The 20541-nt window shown below is 46.0% G+C and overlaps 1 protein-coding gene across 18 annotated transcripts in view; it reads left to right on the forward strand.

Annotated features, from left to right (window-relative positions):
* The window catches only part of GRAMD1B (GRAM domain containing 1B), a 135153-nt gene that overhangs the window by 44143 nt on the left and 70469 nt on the right, over window positions 1-20541 (forward strand). For 12 of the 18 annotated variants that reach the window (XM_066981325.1, XM_066981315.1, XM_066981323.1 and 9 more), the window contains one exon: window positions 4249-4326. In XM_066981325.1, coding sequence (XP_066837426.1) covers window positions 4249-4326 — 78 coding nt within the window. The other 6 variants (XM_066981336.1, XM_066981328.1, XM_066981330.1 and 3 more) reach the window with 6 other exon arrangements.

Raw genomic sequence — 20541 nt, forward strand, 5'->3', positions numbered from 1 at the left:
ATGTTGCCATGGAAAGATGGGGAAAAACATCTACCAGAGTTTTCAAATGATGACTGTTTTTTGCATTGTGAAATTTAGTGTTTAAAATACTCCATTTTTGTCTTTTTTTTTTCAGCTGAATTAAGAGTTTTGGCTTAAAATAAATACAAGAGCCGTATTTAAAAGGGATGATCAACTTAATTTTTTTTGTCAGCTTGGAAGTAACCATAGCACAATGTATTACTACTGCTATGCTTTTTCTGGTGGCAGTTTGTCAGACATGCTGAACTCTGTGAGGTGTGTGCTTTAACGCAGGTAGGTTCACCTCTCGGTGCTTGCAGCTGGAAGGATGGAGGAAAATAAACACCCTGTTGTTTGGATAACTAAACAGCTTTGCAAATTTTAACAGAAGCCTTGATGCAAGTTCAATTTTATTGCTTATAACCTACATATCTTTTAGTTTCACAGAAAAATTGAAAATGTGGATATCATGATATATCAGATATTAGCTTTGTGTTCCAGGAACAGTTGCTGCAGTTGCAGAAAGCACTTGTAGAGAGGTTTTATACCTGTCAATTACCTATCCTACTTCTGTGAAATGCTTAGCACTGAACCCAAAGCCAGTGAATACAGGGTTTAATTAAGAAAAATGAATAGGAAATATTCACCTGTGTTCAGACTTGAAAAGTTCCATGTGAAAGTATTTGCTGAATAGCTGTGACTAACAATAACCTTCTGAAGACCACAGACTCCTGTGAATAACTGATTCTCCAAGCTCGTGAATTGATTCCATCTTCCATGACAGCCGTTTCTTCCCCATTCCCTTGCTCACCCTGATCATTCATCACTGTTGAAAGAATTTCCTTTGAACAAAAGCCTGCCAGACTCTCACCTGCAGATACGCAAGTACAGTGAGATGTTTTCTATCACCTTTTCAAAGCATTGTCAGAAGCGAGAGGCTGAGTTGGAGAGGGAGCACTAGTTTTTAGTGGGGTCGTTTATCAGATACAGCTATCCACACGTTTCAAGTTAGGAAACACGTTGAGACCCATTTCTCATTGCTTCTGGATTTATGCATTTGTAGTCGAATTCTTTTTGAGAAATTGCACTTCTAATTTCAGGACAAGTAATGGCATCTGTTCTAAGTGCCAGACTAGATGCTTTTTTCCACCCATCCAATAATGTGCGAGTGCTATGAGAACATTAAGTGTGGTGAAAGCAATCTGTGTGTGTTTCTGCCTTGCTTTGGTGGAATGGATCATGCTGTATTGATGCCTTCAAAGATGGAATTGCTGAAGATGCAGATCTATCAAAGCTTGGCCTGGGCCGGCAAATTTGTTAGGACTGCTAAGTGGAAAGCAGGGGAAAAACCACACGGGAAAAACCAATGTCACGTACTCTTGCTTGTGATTATGACTTTTAATAACACTTCCAGACATATCTGGAAGGTACAGGATTCCCAGAAAACTCCTGCTGTGCAAACATTGACACGAGTGTCTGAACTTTGAAATCTGGACAGACACCTTAGTAGAAGAGCTGCTTAGCTTTAAAAGCCTATTCGTGCATAAAATGAGAGATTGGCTCTGCCTTACCATTTAGAGACTGAAATCTGAGTAAGATGAGATACTGCACCCCCTGCAGCGCTGCCCCCCCCCCCCCCCAAAAAAAAAAAAAGCAAGAAGATAATAGTACAAAATGTAATTTAAAACTTGCTGAGACCAGGTCTGAGAAATGTTTAAATATTTAACTTTGAGTGGCATAAGGTCAGGGAGATGAATTGTGATGAGCGTTTTTAAAGTAAGTTTTGCACTTTGATCTCTAGTATCAGCAGTCTGCTCAAGTTCACTTTTGGCAGGATTTGGAAGAGGTGATTTTTGTGTGTGACAGTCTCATGAGCATTCATCTAAGTGCATGTACGTAGGTCACAAAGTTGACGAAAACTATTTAATGCTTATATTACAGTTGCTAGAAAAGAGGCAACGGAACAAGCATCCTTAGGAATGGACTGTTTTCTTCTGCACTTTCTTTTACTGATTTACTAAGACTTTTAACCAGCTTTTAGCCTTCTCTGTAAATAAAAAATCTCAATGTCTGTATGCAAAGCTTTCCCCTGTATTACTTCTCAATACAAATCACACCTCTCTTATCCCCTTATAATTATAGCCAAGGTAAGAGCAGCAATTTGCTGTTCCACCACCTCAGAGGAACACTATCGTCTTAAAAGCAGGTTAACTTGCAATGGACTGAAAAGTGTAATGAAACAATAGCTCTGCATTTCAAGTGCTCTGTACTTTTTAGGGGGTTTAACAGCTGCACTGTCTAGTAATCAAAACATTGAAATGATTTTTTCTCTGCGTGAAGAGCTCACAAACTTGTGGAAAGCTTTCATGCAAAACACTCCTGCAGTGAAGTAGGAGGGGGAAGAACTGATCTCCTTCTGGTGTGAGTTTCTTTAATTTCTAGTCTTGAGCATTCACGAGTGATAAGGGAAGGGGGCAAGGTGTTGTACTGCACTGTGTTGTGACATCTGTATTCCATTAAATTTTAACCCTTGGTTTGAAGGGCTGTCTGAACAAGGCATTTAATGACGGTTGGGTGAGCATGGAAAGGTCTAAGGTACATCTTGTATAACTGTCTAAGAGTAAAGTTGCAAGTGGGATTCCCAGCACTCCAGGAGCTGTAGTTGGGCTGTGTTACATTGGGACTCTTTTGGTAAGCTCTAACAAAAAAAAAAAAAGGCTCTAACAAGCCACTGTATTCTTTTACAGATTTGCTGAAGCAATGCTGTTTAATACCTGAGGACGTAGCTCTCGTCTTCCACTGACGTAGTTTCTGGTTCTAGTTCCTGTTCTGTCTGCTTAGTGGTTTCTTCATGCCTTGGAAGTTCCAAGACAATTGTAGATAAACTTCTAAACCTCTTCACACTTTTCTCTGTTAATTTCTGTGGTGGCAAAAGTAGTGCTTTTTTACATAGGACTTAATAAAGATATTGACTTAAATAAAATTATCATTTCAGGTATCCTTTCTGTACTGTAGTTGAGTTGAAATGCCTGAGTAGATATAGGTAAGAGGAGCTGTAACAATTTCTTCGTGCAAGCACAGAGTACGTTTAAAGAAGAAAAATAAATGTTTTTTTGGGGATGAATTAATCTGAAGAGAGACAGAAAAGAAAAGAACAAGTAGACTTGACAGAAAAATCTCACTATGGTGTTTTAGTGCTGTTTCACCCAAAAGTAGGTCTTCTTGAGGATTAGTGCTTTCTAAGAAGAAAAGATGCAATTTGGGCCTTTTTGAAACTGCTTCTGTGCCTTTGAGCAGTCTGTATGTGATGCGCAATGTATTATATAGATTTGTCTACGCTGCAGTAGAAGCTGTGATCGCAGCATGCATCTGTATACCTGAACTGGTTTTATTTGAGCTGCTTGGGTTCTTCCAGCAGCGAACGCAGAGTGTTTTAGCATGGTGTGTGTTCAGGCAAATGCATCCAGTGTCCCAGGTGGGGCTGGACAGTTTGTGCTGAAGCTGTGTTGCCATGGCTCCATAGGCAGGGTACCCAGGCTGTGCAGATTAAGGATGCCCCAGGGACATCTGCGTTGTGCTGCAGTCTGGTATCTGAAGGCAGAATCAGACCCGTCGAGGGCTCAGAAATAAAGCTCTTGCGAAGAAACATGAAGCTATAGAAGTGGGAAGCAGGAACGCTGATGAGTCCCTGGAGCAGGCAGAGGCTGCTAGGAGGGAATAAAGCCAACATCATACAATGGATTTAAAAAAAATAAAAAAGAAACACCCCCAAATTACCCATTTAAAGGCGAAGAGTGACATCTTGTGGGCTCAGCATGCAACTCTCCACTAGAAATTTGGTGGTGACCACTTCTGGCTGCTTCATCCTTAAAAAGAGTTCCCTTTAACTGCTCTTTTGTCCTGCTGTCCGGAAGCGGGGGTATATGAACAGATAGTGGTTTGGTAGTTGAACGTTAAGCTGTATGAAACCATTGCGGGGTGGTGTGATGAAACACTTTGTAGAGAATGTGCAAGGTTACTTCTGTATCTGAAAGTTCATAGAAAAGCATGACTGAGTGGGAGTAAGAGGCTTCTAACCGGTGACTCCTGTTGTATGTCAGATATGAGCTTACTTCCTTATATTTTTCTTTGCATCTCTAAATATATGAAGAATGAAGCTTGTGTTTTTTCTAGTTCTGGCTTTAAAATCAAAATGTTTGATAGGGACTTACCAAAATCTGTCTTAATTGCTTCTTTTTTCTGTTGCAGCAGTCAGCAGAGCAGCCAGCAAAGCAGCCACGATGATGACTCGTCTCGATTCCTGAGCCCTCACATGCGTGACGACAGGTAAGTCTGTTCATGCTCAACTGGGGGAAATTCCTGGAACCACTCAGTAAAATCAGATGGGCCAGGCTGACTGAGACCTCATTTTCCCTCCGTTTCTCAGTTATTTTACCAGAAATATCACATGCCTAAAAAAGCATGACTTAATCGGTCTTATCAATGTCTAAAAAAGACATATTTTTTTCCATGTACTTAAAAGTAGAACTCAGGACAAACTCATCCAGCCCATGATGTAGCCTGAATTTTATTCTCAGGCTCATTCTCAGATTCATTCCCTGAAACTTTAGCTGATGTAGAAAGCTTCATCAAATCCCCTGTGTATCGATCATTAGCAGCTCTGATCCTTGAGTGTACAAGTGAAATTTTGTATGTAATTCTTGTCCCTACCAAGTACAATATTGAGACTGGCTGCTGTGTTTGACATGTGATGTGTGGGGACAGTCCCCAGGTGTTTACAGCTCATTTCTAGCAGCTTGGTAAAAACTGCTGTGAAGTTTGAGAAGAAGCTTAAGTTTCTTGTACTTAGGGTTGATTAATGACTACTTTAAACTGCAGTGTTGGCACAAAAGCTGTTGAAAAACAAATGCTTATTTTTGTGTGTGATTTATTGTTGCTTTGCTGAGGGCTATATGATTATTAAGAGTTTTGCTCTATCTTGCAGTTCATCTTGTGAGCCCGAAACCACTTTTTCTTCTGCTGTGCATGAATTATGAGCCCTGAACTGCAGTCACCTTTCTGTCCAGGGCCAGCTCCTGCAGGCCTTTTTCCTTAATAACACCTTTGGGCCCAGTGTTTGGTCTCATATTCAGTTTCTGAAACTCATGTTATTTTGTTACTGCATTGCACAGGGGAGTTGTCGCATTTTCCTTAATGTTGTGACTGTGGATCACAGCTGCTGCGTAGTGGATTATGAGAAGCATCTGAATGTGGCTTCTGCTCTGTGTGCTCGTATTGTGGCATAGTCAGAGAAGAGCTTTGTTTCGGCTCTGTTACTCAGTTATTCCTCACAAGCTGTCTCTGAGGTCGAAGGTTTTTCTGACTGACTCTAGGAGGGTAAACTCTTACCGAACTCAGACTCCCCACTGTGATGTCAGAGGCCAATGGACTGAGTAAGAACTGAATAGCAGCTGAGGAGGCATCTGAGGAATTGACTCACTTGAGAGAACATCCTGACCCTGAAGAGCTAATTAATATCCCAACAGAGTTTGGCTCTGAATTAGCACTTGGTAGTTGCAGCTAACCTTTTCTTCCATATGTTTCGCTCCAATTATCAGTCTCTATGGTGCTGTGGAGCCTGGCATAATTGACTAGTGGGGAGCGATGTTTGCAACCAGTAAATAAAGAATCTGACAGCAAAGCAGATGGACACTTAGATTATACCTGGGCTTTCTCTGTGTAATGCATGCTGTTATATTTGATTTTGGACTCCGTAGGTTAAACAAGGTTAGGCTTCATTAATACTCTGATGAAGGTTTTCTGGACATAGGAAGATGGGAATCATTTGGAAGTGCTGCAGGTTTCACATGTAGACTTAAAAGAGAGCCTTTAGACTGGTGCCAAGAGCATCTTAGTGTCTGGAAGAGATGCTTCAGCGGGAGCGCTGTCGGAGCTCAGACCTATGTATGTAGAGCCAGGGTGGTAAAGAGCATGCTGACCCCCCTGTTATCAGGGGACCTGCAACATGCTCGCTGCCCAGATTAAATTTCAAGTCGGTTTGGTTTCATGGAAAATACTGATCCTAAAATGACTTAGATGAAGGCAAGTAAATTGCCTTTATCTCTTTTTCCTTCGCCAAAGTAATTGCATCAAGCTTTGCTGGTACAGCTTCTTTGGGTAGCAGTGACTCTTGTTTGTGAAACTTGACAAGAAAGTCTCTGGTAGTGAAATGCATTTTGATTTTCCTGTAAGACGTGAAGTAGGCTAATGAAATCTTTGAGTGCTTGCTGTTCCTACTAGCAAAGTTGAAGGTTATTTCTGAAGCATCTTGAAGCTGCCAGGCTTTTACAAACGAATGAGGAGGTACTTTCTCACTGCCCTTATGTGGTAGTATTTTGACCAGTAACAATGTGTCCTCCAACCACAGGTTTCAAGTTCTCCTCTCAGTTGAAATGGTAAAGACCTACAGGCAGTTCCCTGTGCTTGTTTCATTGACTTACCGTACAGAAGCTGTAAGTAAAAATAACAAGGGTTTCAGCAGTCCTGTGAGTTGTGGTAAAAGCTGAGCAGAAGAGGAGACGGCAAGAAATCGTGTGGTGTATACCAAAGGGTGCACCTTCTCTTGGCATGCTGCCCCTGGTGTCGCAGGCACGAGTCTGTGCTGCACTGGAAGGATCAGAGCAGAGCGAGCAAAGATCTGCACCCACTTCGGTACGTCTGGAAAAGTGCTGAAAGCTACCCCAGCCCAAATAAAGGGATGCTGAGTTGCTATGTTGACTCTGAGATTTAAAAAAAATATATATGGAGAGGAATACATAGCTGAGGATGGCTGACACCTAGACTAGGCATAGCCAAGATCTTAACTGCGTGCTCTTCCTGTAAAAGATAGTACCAGGGAATGCTGCTAGTGGGGTTAACTGCTCAGTGATGGACTTCCAAAGATCGTGCTCCAACCCTCAGGCTCTTTCGGAGAAGACTCAGTTTTGTTCTGCTGGCAGATGCGCTCGGTGCTCCCTAGCAGTTGTGTTCCTTGAGGTGTGAGCGCTGCTGTTGGCTGGTGCAGTGCGAAGTACGGCCATGGTCCAGAACCCGTGCCCGGACAAGGTGTCCTGCAGCACCGCGGTGAAGCAGGTCTGCCACTTGCGTGTATCTTCTCTGAGGAAAAAGCTGGCCTTCTGCAAAGTCACGTAAGTTGTCATATGTCTATCATACCTGATTGTTTATGCTGACAGGGAGCCTATACAGCTTTTATTTTGTCTTGGGGTAAATAAACGCTGTGCAGGTATTTTTAGAGCCACGTAAGGGCAAAGAGGCAGGCTAGAAGGAGAGCTGGATTTTGCTTGGACTCAGGGCTCAGCTGCCTGCTGTCTGTGTGAGCTTGGGTGAATCGTTTCATGTTCTGTCTGTGAAATGAGGAGGACGGTTCTTTTCTAACCTCAGGAAAACAGATAAGAAAGATGGTGAGTTAAGTCTGTGGGTTGCTCAGATGCTGAAACACCCCAACCACACGAGTATGAAGATAAGCAGTGGAGCTGAGTTGGTGTCCAAATAATTGTGCTTGCAGTAGCTGCTTGACTTAAACTAATTCAAAGAGTGGACAGGGTTGGGATGTAGACAGCCAGAGACTTGGGTGAAATCTGTGCACATACACAGTTAGTAGTCACTGTAACAAGACAAGGTTATGTATGAATTGCCTTGAGCTTTCATCTGAATGAAGTCTAAGGTCATGAGCCTGCTTCTGCTTGAACCAAGGGCTTGTTCTTTGTCATGATGTTGAAGTACCTATCAGGTTTAGGAGGCAGGGAGTTTTAATTAAGAGTAAATATTAAGCTACTGAGCTGGAGGGAAAATCAGTCCTCAGCCTCATACACAGTCTGAGGAGGAGACACACTGATAAGGTCAAAAGAGGATTGTGGAAAGTACAGGGACAGAAAGCAGTAGGACATGAAAAGGAGAGGAGAGAAGCAGGTAGCAGTTTACAGTGATCATATCAAAATGGAGGAAATGGGGAACAGCTAGTCTTACGATGTTTTGTTTTAAGATGCCCTACTTCTTGATTGTAGCTTAATTAGCCCCCCAGTGTGCACAGTATCTTGCTCTGATAATTCCAGGGCTGTGGGGCTTGTTTTTCCTTTGCTTTCCTTTGCATAAGCTACTAAGTGTTTCTCAAACAATGGATCAAAATTTGCGAGAGCTTGCAAAAAGATTAGGGAATGGCTCAAGACATAGACAAGTTTTAGAAATTCTGCCTCCTGACTGGATTTCCAAGAAGTTGTGTGAAGATCTGAAAGGAGGTCAGACTTTGAAAGTGTTTGTGCCAAAGTTACATCCTTGGGGTGTTTAAGAAGTCAGTAGGAGTTCTGTATTTTAGCAATGGACCCGTGACTTGCTTATGCTGCATCTTCCTAGCCTGCGTCCCTTTTCCCCTTGACATGAAGAGAAGCCGGTATTAACGTACTGTGTGCCCATTTACTTGCAAGTGGAGGCACAGCAAAGTTAGCTACTTCCCTTGGCAGTGAGTGTCCTAATATTAAACACCTGAATAACTATTATTCATCACGGGTGGATTCAAGCACATGATCTTTAGGGAGGTTTTCAAAAGTGGTGCTAAACATCCTGTTGTGGAGAAGAGCTCAGGCTGAGCTTCCAGAGTGTCCCAGATCAGAACCCTGATGCTCTTGCAGTAACTTTGGAGCGAGATTAAAATCCATACTTCCCTTAAATGTTCCTTAGTCAGCTGGATTTAACATTAAATGGACTAACTTTGGAGGAGTTTAACCAGAATGGCACTAAACTTCTTTGTTACATAGGAAAGATGGTTAATATTTAGGGTCAGAGCTAGTGTCTTCCCTCTTCCTAATTGCTGCTGCTTCCTGAGCCCCAGCATTGGCTCTTGGCTGTAGAAGACAGAAGAACAGTTTGAGAGCAGCTCTCCTCCACTCGGATTGCCAGATTCGCTACTGTCAGCAGAGCTGTTGTGAATGGAAATAGCACCTGCAGTGTTCCTCATACGCCAGCATTGTTCCTTTTGAAGATGGGCTGTTGTTAATTAGAGTCTGCCTGGATCCGGCTCTGTTGGATAAGGCAGGCTGCTAACAAGCTGCTGGAATAAGATGAATTTTGTCTTTGTGTTCAACTGGGAGTCGTCTTTTGCACCTGGCATCCCAGCTCAGTGGGTCTGCCCTGTAAGAGGGTTGAGCCGTCAGGGAGAAAGTCTCATCCCTTTTCCCTAAAATCCTCAGTCGACTTCTGTCAGTGGAGATAAGGGTGCTCTCTTCATTGAAAGTCAGTATCGGATTTGATTCATCAAAGTTGTGCTCCACTCACTATCTCTTCTACTCTTGTTCTTTAGTCTTAAGGAGACTGAACTAAAAGTGCTTTGCGATTTCAAAGCAAGGGTATTAGCCCCTGTGCTTCCCTTCTCTGTGACTGAGGGGTGTGGAGGGACAGATACCTCTCCTGCTCCTCTTACTGGGGCCAGAGGCAAGGAGGAGACCTTGCAGGATTAGTTGGTGTGCTCGTGCTCATGCACTTTGTTGTTGCTGTTGCTCAGCATGCGAGTCTGGAGCTTTGAGTTCAAAGCTATTGGCAAGCTTGAGAACAGGGTTATTTTATGCTTTCTGTAGTAATGTAATATCATGCCTCTGGGCATTAGCTGATAGCCACTGGTGAGAGGCAGTTTAATTGATACCATGAATAGTTTTTGTGCAGATAAGTAGAATAGATTGTGCAAATCCCCTCCATCACCAAAAATAAACCATTCTTAATTCAGCCCTCTGCTCCAAGCAGTCATGGCAAAATACCTGCCTGCTCCCTTCCGAAAAGTTGGCTCTGACATAGAGGTTTTAGTGTGAGAACCTCCACGCAGGTCAGTAACAGCTGCAGGAGAAGGCATGGTCTTACAACAGATGTAACAGCAGGGCAAAGCAGGATTCAGATCTCGCTTCTCCATTTCCTGATCAGTTCTGTGTCTGCTGAACTGGCGTTATCATTGATAAACCTCAGCGTGCCTTGCAGATCTCTCTGAACGCAGAGGAGGTCTGGCAGGCCTCATGTGGCTGCATTGCTAGCTCGTGATGCTCGGGAACATGAGGAGGAGGAGAGGACTCGTTTCACTGTCCCTTTTTTTCCTTATCTGAGGCCCTGGGCAGACTCTGCGCAGCCTTCCTTCCTGTTACCAAGAGCAGAGGGCTCAGCTGTGTAAGTATTTCACTTGCAGACCTTAGGTAACGGTCACCCCATCAGCTCTGTGTCCTCGGGGAGCATTGGGATAGTCAGTGTGGCAGCTGTTAGCTTGAGGCGTGTGGAGAAGTGGGAACGAAGGCAGCAGGAGGCTGGGGTGCAGGGCTGTAAACCACCTCCTTTCACAGGCTGCCTGCTCTCTGTGTAAGCCTCCTTGGCCCTTGTCCGCAGGCTTCTGTGCAGCGTGCTGTCAGCTGCTGACCCCTTGCGTGGATTCACCTTACAGCAAAGCGTGTGCTGTGCCTCAGAGCCCTTGCGAACTTCTGTTGCGGTACTAAGACTTCAATACTGCTCTAAAATCAGCCATCAGAGGGTCTCAGAGGACTTAATTGATTTTAGCCTCTTACAGACGGAGCTAGGCTTTTGAAAGATGCAGAGGAGTGATGCTTTTTGAGGGAGCCTGCTGCTAAATTCAGATAGTGTTTGGCCAGCTTTATGCAGTGACGTGGGGAGTGACTGCTGTACAACCAGAACTAGACTTCACATCTATAGGCTGGAGGTTCCTAAGTTGCAGAACACATCCCTTTTGATGTATAGATGTCATCTTAAACTGGGGCATGGCCTGGGATGAATCTAGGAGCTGTATTTGTCCTTGAATTATATTGCATGTACCCAAACGTGGTATGGGAGCTCTAACTGCACCAGTGATCTGATCTCTTTAATGTGTAGAAATGAACTGGTGCTGAAAGTTAGTGCAAGGTTTCCTCCAGAAGAACACCATGCGGGCAATACCTCTGTCTCGCAGTGGGAGAAAGCCACCTTCCTTCATGCAGGAAACATTTTAACCGAGATGTCATCAGAAACCACAGCGTATCTATGAGTCCTGTTGTGAGCATGCCTGGAACCCCAGCTGCAGATAAAAGATCTGAAAATATGGTGTTGCTTCTGTTTTGTGGTGTGGCTGACTGATCGATGCTGTGCAGTAAAACAAAGGTGTTTTTTGTTTTTTTAAAAAAAAAAAAAGGATGGTATACAGCTCTTCTGGTCCTACTCTCCTGACTGGTAGTGACTTGTTTGATGTGCAGTAGGCATAGAAAAGAAGATAAATACTCAAGTGAATAGCTGGGGGAAGTGTTGAAGGGATAAGCAGGTTAAAACCCATCTGTTGAGCCAGTAAATTGGCAGACAGGACTGACACACGTCAAAGGGCAGAAATGGAAGGCATTTAAAAATCTTTTTCTATTTCTTTTCCCAGTTCAGTTTTTAGAGAATCTGGGACTACCGTATACATCGAAATCAGAACTGGTGTTGCTGTTCACAGCCCTGTCTTTGAGCGATTGCTTGGGGAGGCTGGATGCGCGAGGGGAGGCTAACCCCTCTGCCTGGGCTTTGGACTGCAGCTGGAGGAGGAGGTGCTGGTGAACAGGGATGCTGCTGCCTCAGCCTCCCCTGAGACTCCGGCAGACCACGAGCCCTGGAAAGGGGATCTGGGATCAGCTCTTTTTCAGCTTGAATGCATATGTTTGTGCCCTTATAGAGACCTTTCTAGGCCCTTGTTTACAGTGCAGTCATCAGCTGTTTCTGAAACTGCTCAGTGCAGGGTATTTTTCTGTACAGACAGAAGTTCCCCCAAAATCTAAGGGCACTTACCTGAACTGGGAATTAAGGTTCTTTTGGATTTGCTTGGTGAAACGTCCTGCTACTCTCCTAAGATAGTGCTATCTCTTGTACAGATTGCTCTGTGTGTGTGTCCCTGAACAAATCAGCTTTTTCGTAACTTTACAGTCAGCACAAACACTTTATCGTGGCCTCTTCCATGCTTTTAGTGCTATTTGTCTTTGGTACATGCAAGTTTTTGCAATATTTACCTTAGAAAATATGTGCATCTTTACACTTTATAGTTGGCTGTCTAAATGGGGAAATACCGAGCATTTAAAATGAGTTATAATACAAAATAAAGCACCAGAAACAACACGGGGGCTGGGGGGGAGTTCTGTGCTGATGGTAAGTATGTACTCAATTCTTGCTGTGTTCAATGAATGTTGGAAATAAGATGCTGTTTGGAAACACAGTCCACTAAATAATAACTCCATAATGTAAGGAAGAGGTAGTTAAGTGTCATGCATCTTACAGAGAGATATTCCTGCAGCTTTGGATTTTACCTGCCTCTTTTTACACACTTCCTCTCTGCCCTGAGATCCTATGTCCATTCAGCAGAGTGCTGTGTGGGAAGAAGAGTTAACCAGCGCCCATTTGGTGGGAGAAGGTGGCACCTTCGTCTGCAAGCAGAATGTGTCCAGGTGCCCTGTGGTGGCTGCAGGTCCGACAGCTGCATGAGCTGCTGCTTTTTAGCAGTGGATCAGAGCCCTGGCTGTCCTGGCAGAAAAGGCGAAGAGCAGGAGGGCTCCTTGTAATGGACCAGCTGGGCTTGGAGCATCCTTTTAGGGATGTTGCCTCTGCAAACCAGCCTCTGGCTTTCATCTGAGCTCAACACCCATGTTTCTTACTGGGAAGAAATCTGGTAGTGCTGCTGATCTTTGAACCAGTTTGTCTCCACACGTTCTGGGAACCATGGGATAACTGGTGTTAATTTATACCTGGGAGCAAACGGTCTGGTTCAAGAGAAACTCTGGCTGGTTAATTCTGGACACAAGGATTTCATTCTGGCTATTAACAACCTCAAATTCTTTTAGAGAATCCTTCTTTATTCTCCCAGATTTTTACACCTTATCCCATAGCAGCTGCAAATTCAGCAGAGCCTTGCAGGCAGCTGTGCCTTTAAAATTGAATCGCCTGTGATAGAAGAAATCTGAGAGCAGAGAAAGGAAACCTGTGCCTCTTGCGCAGAGCAAGCTCTTTGGAGATTTCTCCATCGCTCTGCCTTCTCATCAGCCAAGTCACTGCTGCTTCCCTTTGGGGCCAAACTGCAGAGTAACAGCAGTAGGAGCCATCCCAGAACCGTCTTAATGGTGACATTACATCTTTCCACGGTGGACTCTGAGGTCACCTCTCGGTGCTGCTTTCTCCCCAAAACTCCCTCGCGTGTGTAAACAAGCTGGGATTCCATCTTTTGACTCAAGAGCGTTCTGCTCCCTCGCTGCTGAAGCAACTTTCTCAGGTTGCTGGGGAGCACGCTGGCACTTGGACAGACTTCCCTCTTTCTGCAGATGACTGTAACCGTGTGAGTGCTCACTGTGACCTCTGCATTTCTTCTTTTCCCTCTCCTCTTTCCTCGTTTATCTTCCCATCCATTTCTTTCTTGGCCTTTGCAGAGTATTTGTTGTGCATTTCGGTGATAAGATGGCAGCATGCGTCTCCCCGCCGCGCCATGCGTCGTAACAAGGTCAGGTGTTACAATCTGTACTCGCCAAGGGCTGTCCTTGAGCCCCCCCGCTAGACCTCTGCTTTTCTCCTTTGCTCCTGCAAGTTTGACCTAAATTTTCTCCTTAAGCCCTTTCCGCTGTTTGTTCTGCCTTCCCTCTGAAGCACCCCACCCCAAATCTTCAGTTGTGTGCTGTTAGCTGCTCTCTCTCCCCCTTTACCTTTTTCTTTAAATGGCGGTTGCATGGGCCTTGCTGGAGGGGTATAGGTCTGTCGGAGTTCCGGGCATTGTAAGGTGGTAGCGTTTCTCTGCTGTGGAAAAGGATCCTCGCTTTAGGCTTAGCCGTGTAAATGTTCAGACTTCCTTATGTGAGCCTCATGGGCCGTTGCTTTACCTGTGCGGCACCTGCCATGCACCCGTGCCCTCAAACTCCGACTCTTTATTCCGGGTTACCCAATGAGGGGTGTGTGGTACTTGGTGGGATGTGACGCAGCGAGATAAGTCATCCTCTGTATGGCTTTCCTAGTTGCAACCCATCATCCTCTGTTCCACCCTGTTGCTGCAACTACTGGAAGATCTCTAACATGTAGGAGCGTGCGCTGGGGCTGCAGGAGGCTGCTACTGCAGGGCTGAGATGCCTCTGTCTGCAAACCAGAGGCTTTTGTCCAGGACCTGAGTCTCGAGCCACTGCTCAAGCTTCTTTCTCTGATCTTCTCTCTCAGGCTTCAGAAATAAGAGGAATCTAGGACCTTTATTCTTCTTTTTCTCTCATGATTTCCATTGTTCTTGTAGGTTTTCATTGTTAAAGCCAAAATATTGTGGTGCATGTTCCTGCCACAAGGTTTCTCACTGTTTACCCGAAACACCTGGGGTTAATTTTTTATCCAGGAGAGGATATTGCATTAGATGTTGCATGGGTGCAGATAAGATAAAGGCTTTGTTTCTCCAGTGTGCTACCTATGTGCCTCTGTGGATTATCCTTTAAGCAGTGCCAGCCCAAAGGCTCAAGTTTATACCATATTTAAAGATTTAGCTCACTGTACTTGAAAGATTTTTTTATTCAGGATCCAAAGTGTCTTGCCTGTTGGACACCCTGAAGTTCTCTGATTTTGAGGGAGCAGATTGTTAGTAAGAATATCTGGACTTAATGAAAAGGGAGATGGTCAGCCCATAGTGTTTCTGTCCAAGCTAGTGCAGCCTTAGTGCCTTCTCCTTGGTGGCTGCATGTTAACTCGTGATGGAAAGTAAAATTAGAAGGTGGCTTTTAACTTCCTGACAAATGCAAATGAAGGAGGGCTTTCGTGGCATATGAAATGTGCCATGAGTCATAAAACTTGCTGTTGTTAGCCTGCCCCTTTCCACAGTGAATGAGCCTCTTTTGGGGGTGGGAAAGGTTATTGCACCATCTCGCGTAAATGGAAGGCTGAGCTCAAACACGAGACAATGAGGGGAAAAAGATCCAGAAGGCGTTGTATGAAAGCAGCAGCCCTCTTTTGTTATAGTATTGCTCAAGAAAGAAGCAGTAGCAATACGAATCATCCCAGTTTCTCCATCTTTCTGATGCTGCTGATCTCTCTAGGGAATTATTCTCTTTTCACCTTTTGATAGAGGAGCTTCTCTCTGGTCTTCTCTTCTGGGTTAGCCAAAGCTCTCTCTTCTGCTGTGATGCTCTTCTGCCTTGCTCTCCTTTCCAGGACCTGAAGACATAATCTGCATGCCATGGCAAACTACTCATGGCACAGAAAGAAGCGGCTTACTTGCTACATGCTCTTTCTGTTCTGTACAGTGTGACTACAGCTCCCATGATGCCAGGAGTGTGAAATGCATATTTTATTTCTGGGAATGAAGTCTCACGTGACTTCCCAGCTGCTGCAGCAAAGAAAGAGTCCCTTCTGAGATTTTTCCCTGGGAAATGGAGGTGTGCCCTAGCTTGCGGATGCTGTGATTGCATCCGACAACAGAGGCTGTAGGGCTGCATGACACTGCTGACTTCAGGAAGGACTCAAGAATTTATCCATCTGGCACATTTTCCTGGGGATCTGTACCTCTCCACTAAGGTGCCTAACAGTTAAACTACCTCTTCCTTACATTCTGCCATTCTTCGTAGCTGTTCTCTCTCCACTTAACACTGCTGATTTTCCTCTAGTTTGTCATCCGGCTAGTCCTGTCGCTATCAGGTTTTGTCTTGCTTGCACGTTCCCCAGAGGCGCAGTTTTTGCCTGCTGCCCCCAGCTCCTGCAGATCTTTTCTCGCCACATGGCAGAATCAAACTGTAGTGCCCCTCGGGGCAGCGTGCTGGTCTCTGTGCCTGCAGGTCACAGGTTTTCGAGCCAACTGACGTTTCCATTGTGTGGTTACGTGAATAAGTAACTTTTTCCGTTATTTGCTGGATCTCTGGTTAGCATGAAGCTGGGGCTGTGATTCCTGGGCAGTAGCAAAGCCCCGATGGTGTGTTTGTCCGGGGATGTCCCGGTGGCTGTGTGAGGCTGGGCAGTGACACTTGCAGGTAGTGCCGCTGACAAGCAACCATTTCCAATTTGTAAGATAGCTTTAATGAGGCAATTACAAGCGCATACCCCAAACTAACGTGACGCTATTGCTGTAGCTGTTCACAAAGCTTTGGATTCTTACCCAGCCCTTGAGTGTGTCATACTGAGTCGCTCGCTTCCGAAAAGCGGACTTCCTCAGGAGACATTTCCTGTTTGCTGTTAAGTTCATGAGCTATTACACCCTGCTGGAATTTTATAGCCGCTGCTGTAAAGAGAGCACAACATGGAAATTCAGCTTCTTCTGAAATGCGAAGCTGGGCTTTACTGGTTCTCTAGCTTAGGATTTGCTGAAGGTCCTTTATGAGGCAGGCTGTTCTGTCATGCTGCTATGAGTACTCCTGGCAGAATGCATGTGAGGGAGGAAACTGCCACCGAGGGACTTGGTGGCTCTCTAAAAGAGGGGTTGGAGAGCAGGTTGTCTGCGTCTGCTGTTTGTGTACCTCTGCACTGCATGCGGTACACTTGTAGTACTACTCTCGTTGGTGTAGCGTGGGAATGATTTGGAAATCCATCCAGTGCTCACCAAGCGACAAGGATCACGATCCTTATCCCAGTGAGTAAAACTCATGCAGGTGGTGGTGCTCTTTTGTGCATGGTGTTGGGACAGGCTGAAGACGGATTATACCCACAGCAATGCTTGGGATAGAGGTAGACCTGAATGTGTTTATACTTGAATGAATTTTCAAAACCATCCTACTGCATCCTATGGCTGATGATCTAGGTGTTTTCATAAGATGGGGTTTAAGTCCCTGATAAGAATGGGGTCAATACATTTGAATATGCAAAATAAAAAGGTGAAGGAAGTGTAACAGCCTTGATTTTTCATAAGCAGATGACTGTGAATGCACTGCAACAAATACCAGAAATACACCAGTATTTGTGTATATATTTAATATAGCATGGAATGTAATACCCTTAATTTAATAAAACCCTGCTTTATGGGGTGTGTGGACAAGGAAATGAGTATGGTTTTGCAGAAAGCAGGTAGCTGCCCTTGAACACATGTGAACTGTTGGGTGCATTGAGGATCATCCGCTGGTGCCGCCGGTCTGTGCGTGCTGTGCTGTGTGCCGGCCGTGTGCCTGAGCACGCCGTGCTGCACCGCTGTATGAATAAGCACTTTCAAGCAGAGCTGTTCCTAGCCCTCTGAGGCTCTTAATTTGACTGAGCTCTGCAGTGTTTTTTTTTTTTCTCTTCCCAACCCTCCTCTCCCTCCCTCCCGGCCAGGGTTGCTCACGTCTGTCTGCTCTGCTCCGCTCTGCCAGAGCGCTCCGGCCAGTTGCGTGCGGCGGCTCCTTGCTGGCGAGCAGGCTCCAGGCTCGGTTTCTGGAGGGAAGCAGCCAGGAGGAGCCTGCAGGAGCAGGGAGGGAGAAGCTGGGTGATGAATGGGGCTGGGTGAAGTCACCCTGCGCCGCCAATCGGGGCCGGCCGCAGCCGGGCAGGGCCTCGGCAGCTCCGGGAGCCTTTTTGAAGCCGGGACAGCTTTACCTTGGAGGATGCTCTGCTGGTTTCAGTCTGAGCTGAGGGTGTGCTCCAGGGAGTTCCTAGTTTAGGCCCAGTAATTTCTGAGGGTTGTTCTGAGGTGAGTGTTCTCAGTAGGGTGCAGATGGCTAACCTCCTCCTTGCATTTTGCTCTGCACATGTTCTCTCTGCACATCTCTCTTTACGTGGTCTGTTTCTGGCACGCTTATTTTATTTCGTGGTTTTTTGTGGCATCGCTCTTCCACCTGTCTGGCTGTCCTGCTCTCACGCTTTCCTTCTAGAAGCTGCCTCTTCCTTCCCCACTGCCCTCTCCTCCCTTGCCCCCTGCACTGCCCAGACCCACTCGCCGCCTGCCTTTCTCCTGACTTGTAAAGCGCCCACTTGGGGGGCTCTTTGTGCCCCTCTCCCTTCCCACAGAGCGAGAGGGAGGAAGCAGCAGGGCCTTTTCCCCAGGGGGGGCACAGGTTGCTTGCCTCCCCCCTGCGGGAGCTCAGACTTGAAGCTGGGAGGAGGGAGCTGTCTGTTCCTCAGCATGCTGCTAGAATTGGGGTGGTAGCAGGGGTTTGGGGGATTGTACTTGGGGGGGGCTGGCAAATTACTGGATTTTGTGCCAGACTCGAGTCAAGAATTGAATTTGGGACCATCAGGTTGAGATGTCTTTCCCTCCCGTTTGGGGGCAGCAGGGAAAACTTGGGGCTAGCTCTTACATGACTCGCTTTTTCTCATCCGTCTGTCAGATTGTTTGTCTTCTCTTCCCCGTCCTTTTTTTGACTCTTCCCTTTTTCTCCCTCTCCTTCAATGGTCTCATTTACTGGTAGGCCAAGCAGAAAACATGGAGACGTCTGATATGGCGACAGCAAAGGTAGGATGGAAATGCTGCCGGCCTCACTGTGCGTAAGTGGTTTCGCTTGGCACCTTCTTACTTTGTCACCCTTTTTGCTTTCTCCAGACCCTTTCCCCCGATGCTGGGAGTGGTTCTAGTGCTGGGGTTGACGACGGGATTCGAGTTCCAGGAAGGAGTTGATATTGTGGCTGCAGACTCTATATGTTACTTTTCTTGTAAGGTGTGAGATAAAATCTTCCTGCCCTAAAATATTGATGCTCTAGGCCAAGGTGGGGATGGGGGGGAGAGGGAGAGGAGCCTGCATCGCTGTCGGTGGCAGTTTTTCCTCTTCCCAAAGGGAAGCCAGGGGCAGAGCCGGGATGCTGCAGCCTGCTTTGCTGCTCGATGTGAAAATGCCGCTAGAGGGTGCTTCAGGGGCAGGTTCCCACTCTGAGCCTGTCTGGTGGAGCAGAAAGGCCTTTTGGCAGCCTAATTATTTTTTTGGAAAGCATCTCGAGGGGGAGGGCTGGGTGAGAAAGTAATATGAGCTTATAGATGCATCCGCCCTTTGCTGCGAGGCTTCTCCCTTGCCTGCGCTGCTCGCCTGTACCAGGCTGCAGGTCCTGCTCCCTGCAGCTCCGCGGGTATGGAGATGTGTGCCCGGCACGGCTTCGGTGTGGTTCGGGAGAGCTGGGGAGCACGAAGCTGCCTCACCCCGGATCATTGGGTCTCATGGTTGGGGTTCACAGCAAACGGTTGTTTTCTAGCATGAGCCTGCCGCCAGCGTAGCTGCACCTGGCATCAGAGCAAGATGAATGCACGGGGAAAGTCTGCAAACATCTCCCGTTGTGCTGCTACCTCAGCAGCCCGTGAAACTGAGCGTGGTTGAAAAGCTGGAGTTTGGAAAGGGAGGGAAATGGCATTAGGAGTTATAAAATGCTTCTGAGCCCGCCCTGAACGGGACGCCGTAGCACAGCAGCGAGGCATTCTGTGCTCCAGGAGGTACCGGTTTCACCTGGGGTAATTCCTTGGTTAGAAAGCACTGTGCTGCTGTTCAGATCGTAGGGCTTTTTTCTATATCTCAGCTAGAATTCACGTGGAGTAAATAATTTCCCTTCCCCCCCCTCATTTCTGCTAAGCAGGGCGTACTTTCAGTTCCATTTCCCGCAAGGCTGGGTGCCCCTGGTGAACAGCTACCCTGCTTGGCCCCAGGACCCGGGCTGCGTGTCAGGGCAGGGTTTGTGGCTTTGGGCGATGGTTGTGTGAAGTACTTGAGGGTAAATGTGCCTTTACAGAGGTGGAATCCTCACTGCCACGTCTGTGCAAACTTCAGCTGCGTGTTGCTTGGAGCTGCAGTGCTTGGAAAAAGCTGCCACTGCAAAGCCTGAAGGGCCAGTGGCACTGAAACCAGCTGAAAAAGACACTCAAATTCCATTTTTTTGGCATTTTGGGGGACTCTTCTGTGTTGAAAAACAGACATTTTCAATCAAAACCAACAAAGTCAGTGTGAAATACCTTTTTGTTTGCACTTGCTTTTTATAGTTCGTTTTCAGTTGAAAGAAAACACGATCTAGAGTGATATTAAAGCAGCATCTTGGCATGGAGGTACTGAAAGCCTAGTTATCTGTTCAGGAAAATATCTTCAGAGTGGAAAATATATGTAGTTTGAACCTTCTAAAACAGATACAACTTCAAAAATAATGCTGTTAATGTTCAAATCATAGCTATATAGATTTATTTGGATTTACACCACATCAGATGATATTTAATCCCCTATTCTTTGTTGAAACTAGACTTCCTTCCATGTTTTTTTTTTCTTGTTTTGTATCTGTATTACCCCAGTTCTGGCTGGTGTGGAGCCTCCGAGGGATGCAGGTTCATCTCGCTGGGGTCGCCCTGGGCTAGCAAAGAATTTGTGGAGAAAGCCTAACATTTGTTTTTCTCAGCCTGAATGCTGAGAGCGTCCCCGAGACGCAGCAGCAGTGTTTCTTACTTCCACGGCCTCTCTCCATTGTGTTGTGCTGCTGCTTCCCTTTCTGCTGGGGCACCTTCCAGGGTACCGCAGGGACTGGCGTTTCCTGGCGTGCTCCAAAGAATGGTCCCGGCCTTAGCCCATCAACAGCAGCGAGAGGCACAGCTTTGAGCAACTTCTAGCCTGTGGCTCTGATCGCAGGGCAATCGCCCTGGAACTGTTGGTGGTCGAA

Source organism: Anser cygnoides, chromosome 21, assembly GCF_040182565.1.
Source record: "Anser cygnoides isolate HZ-2024a breed goose chromosome 21, Taihu_goose_T2T_genome, whole genome shotgun sequence".
NCBI classification, from domain to species: Eukaryota; Metazoa; Chordata; class Aves; order Anseriformes; family Anatidae; genus Anser; species Anser cygnoides.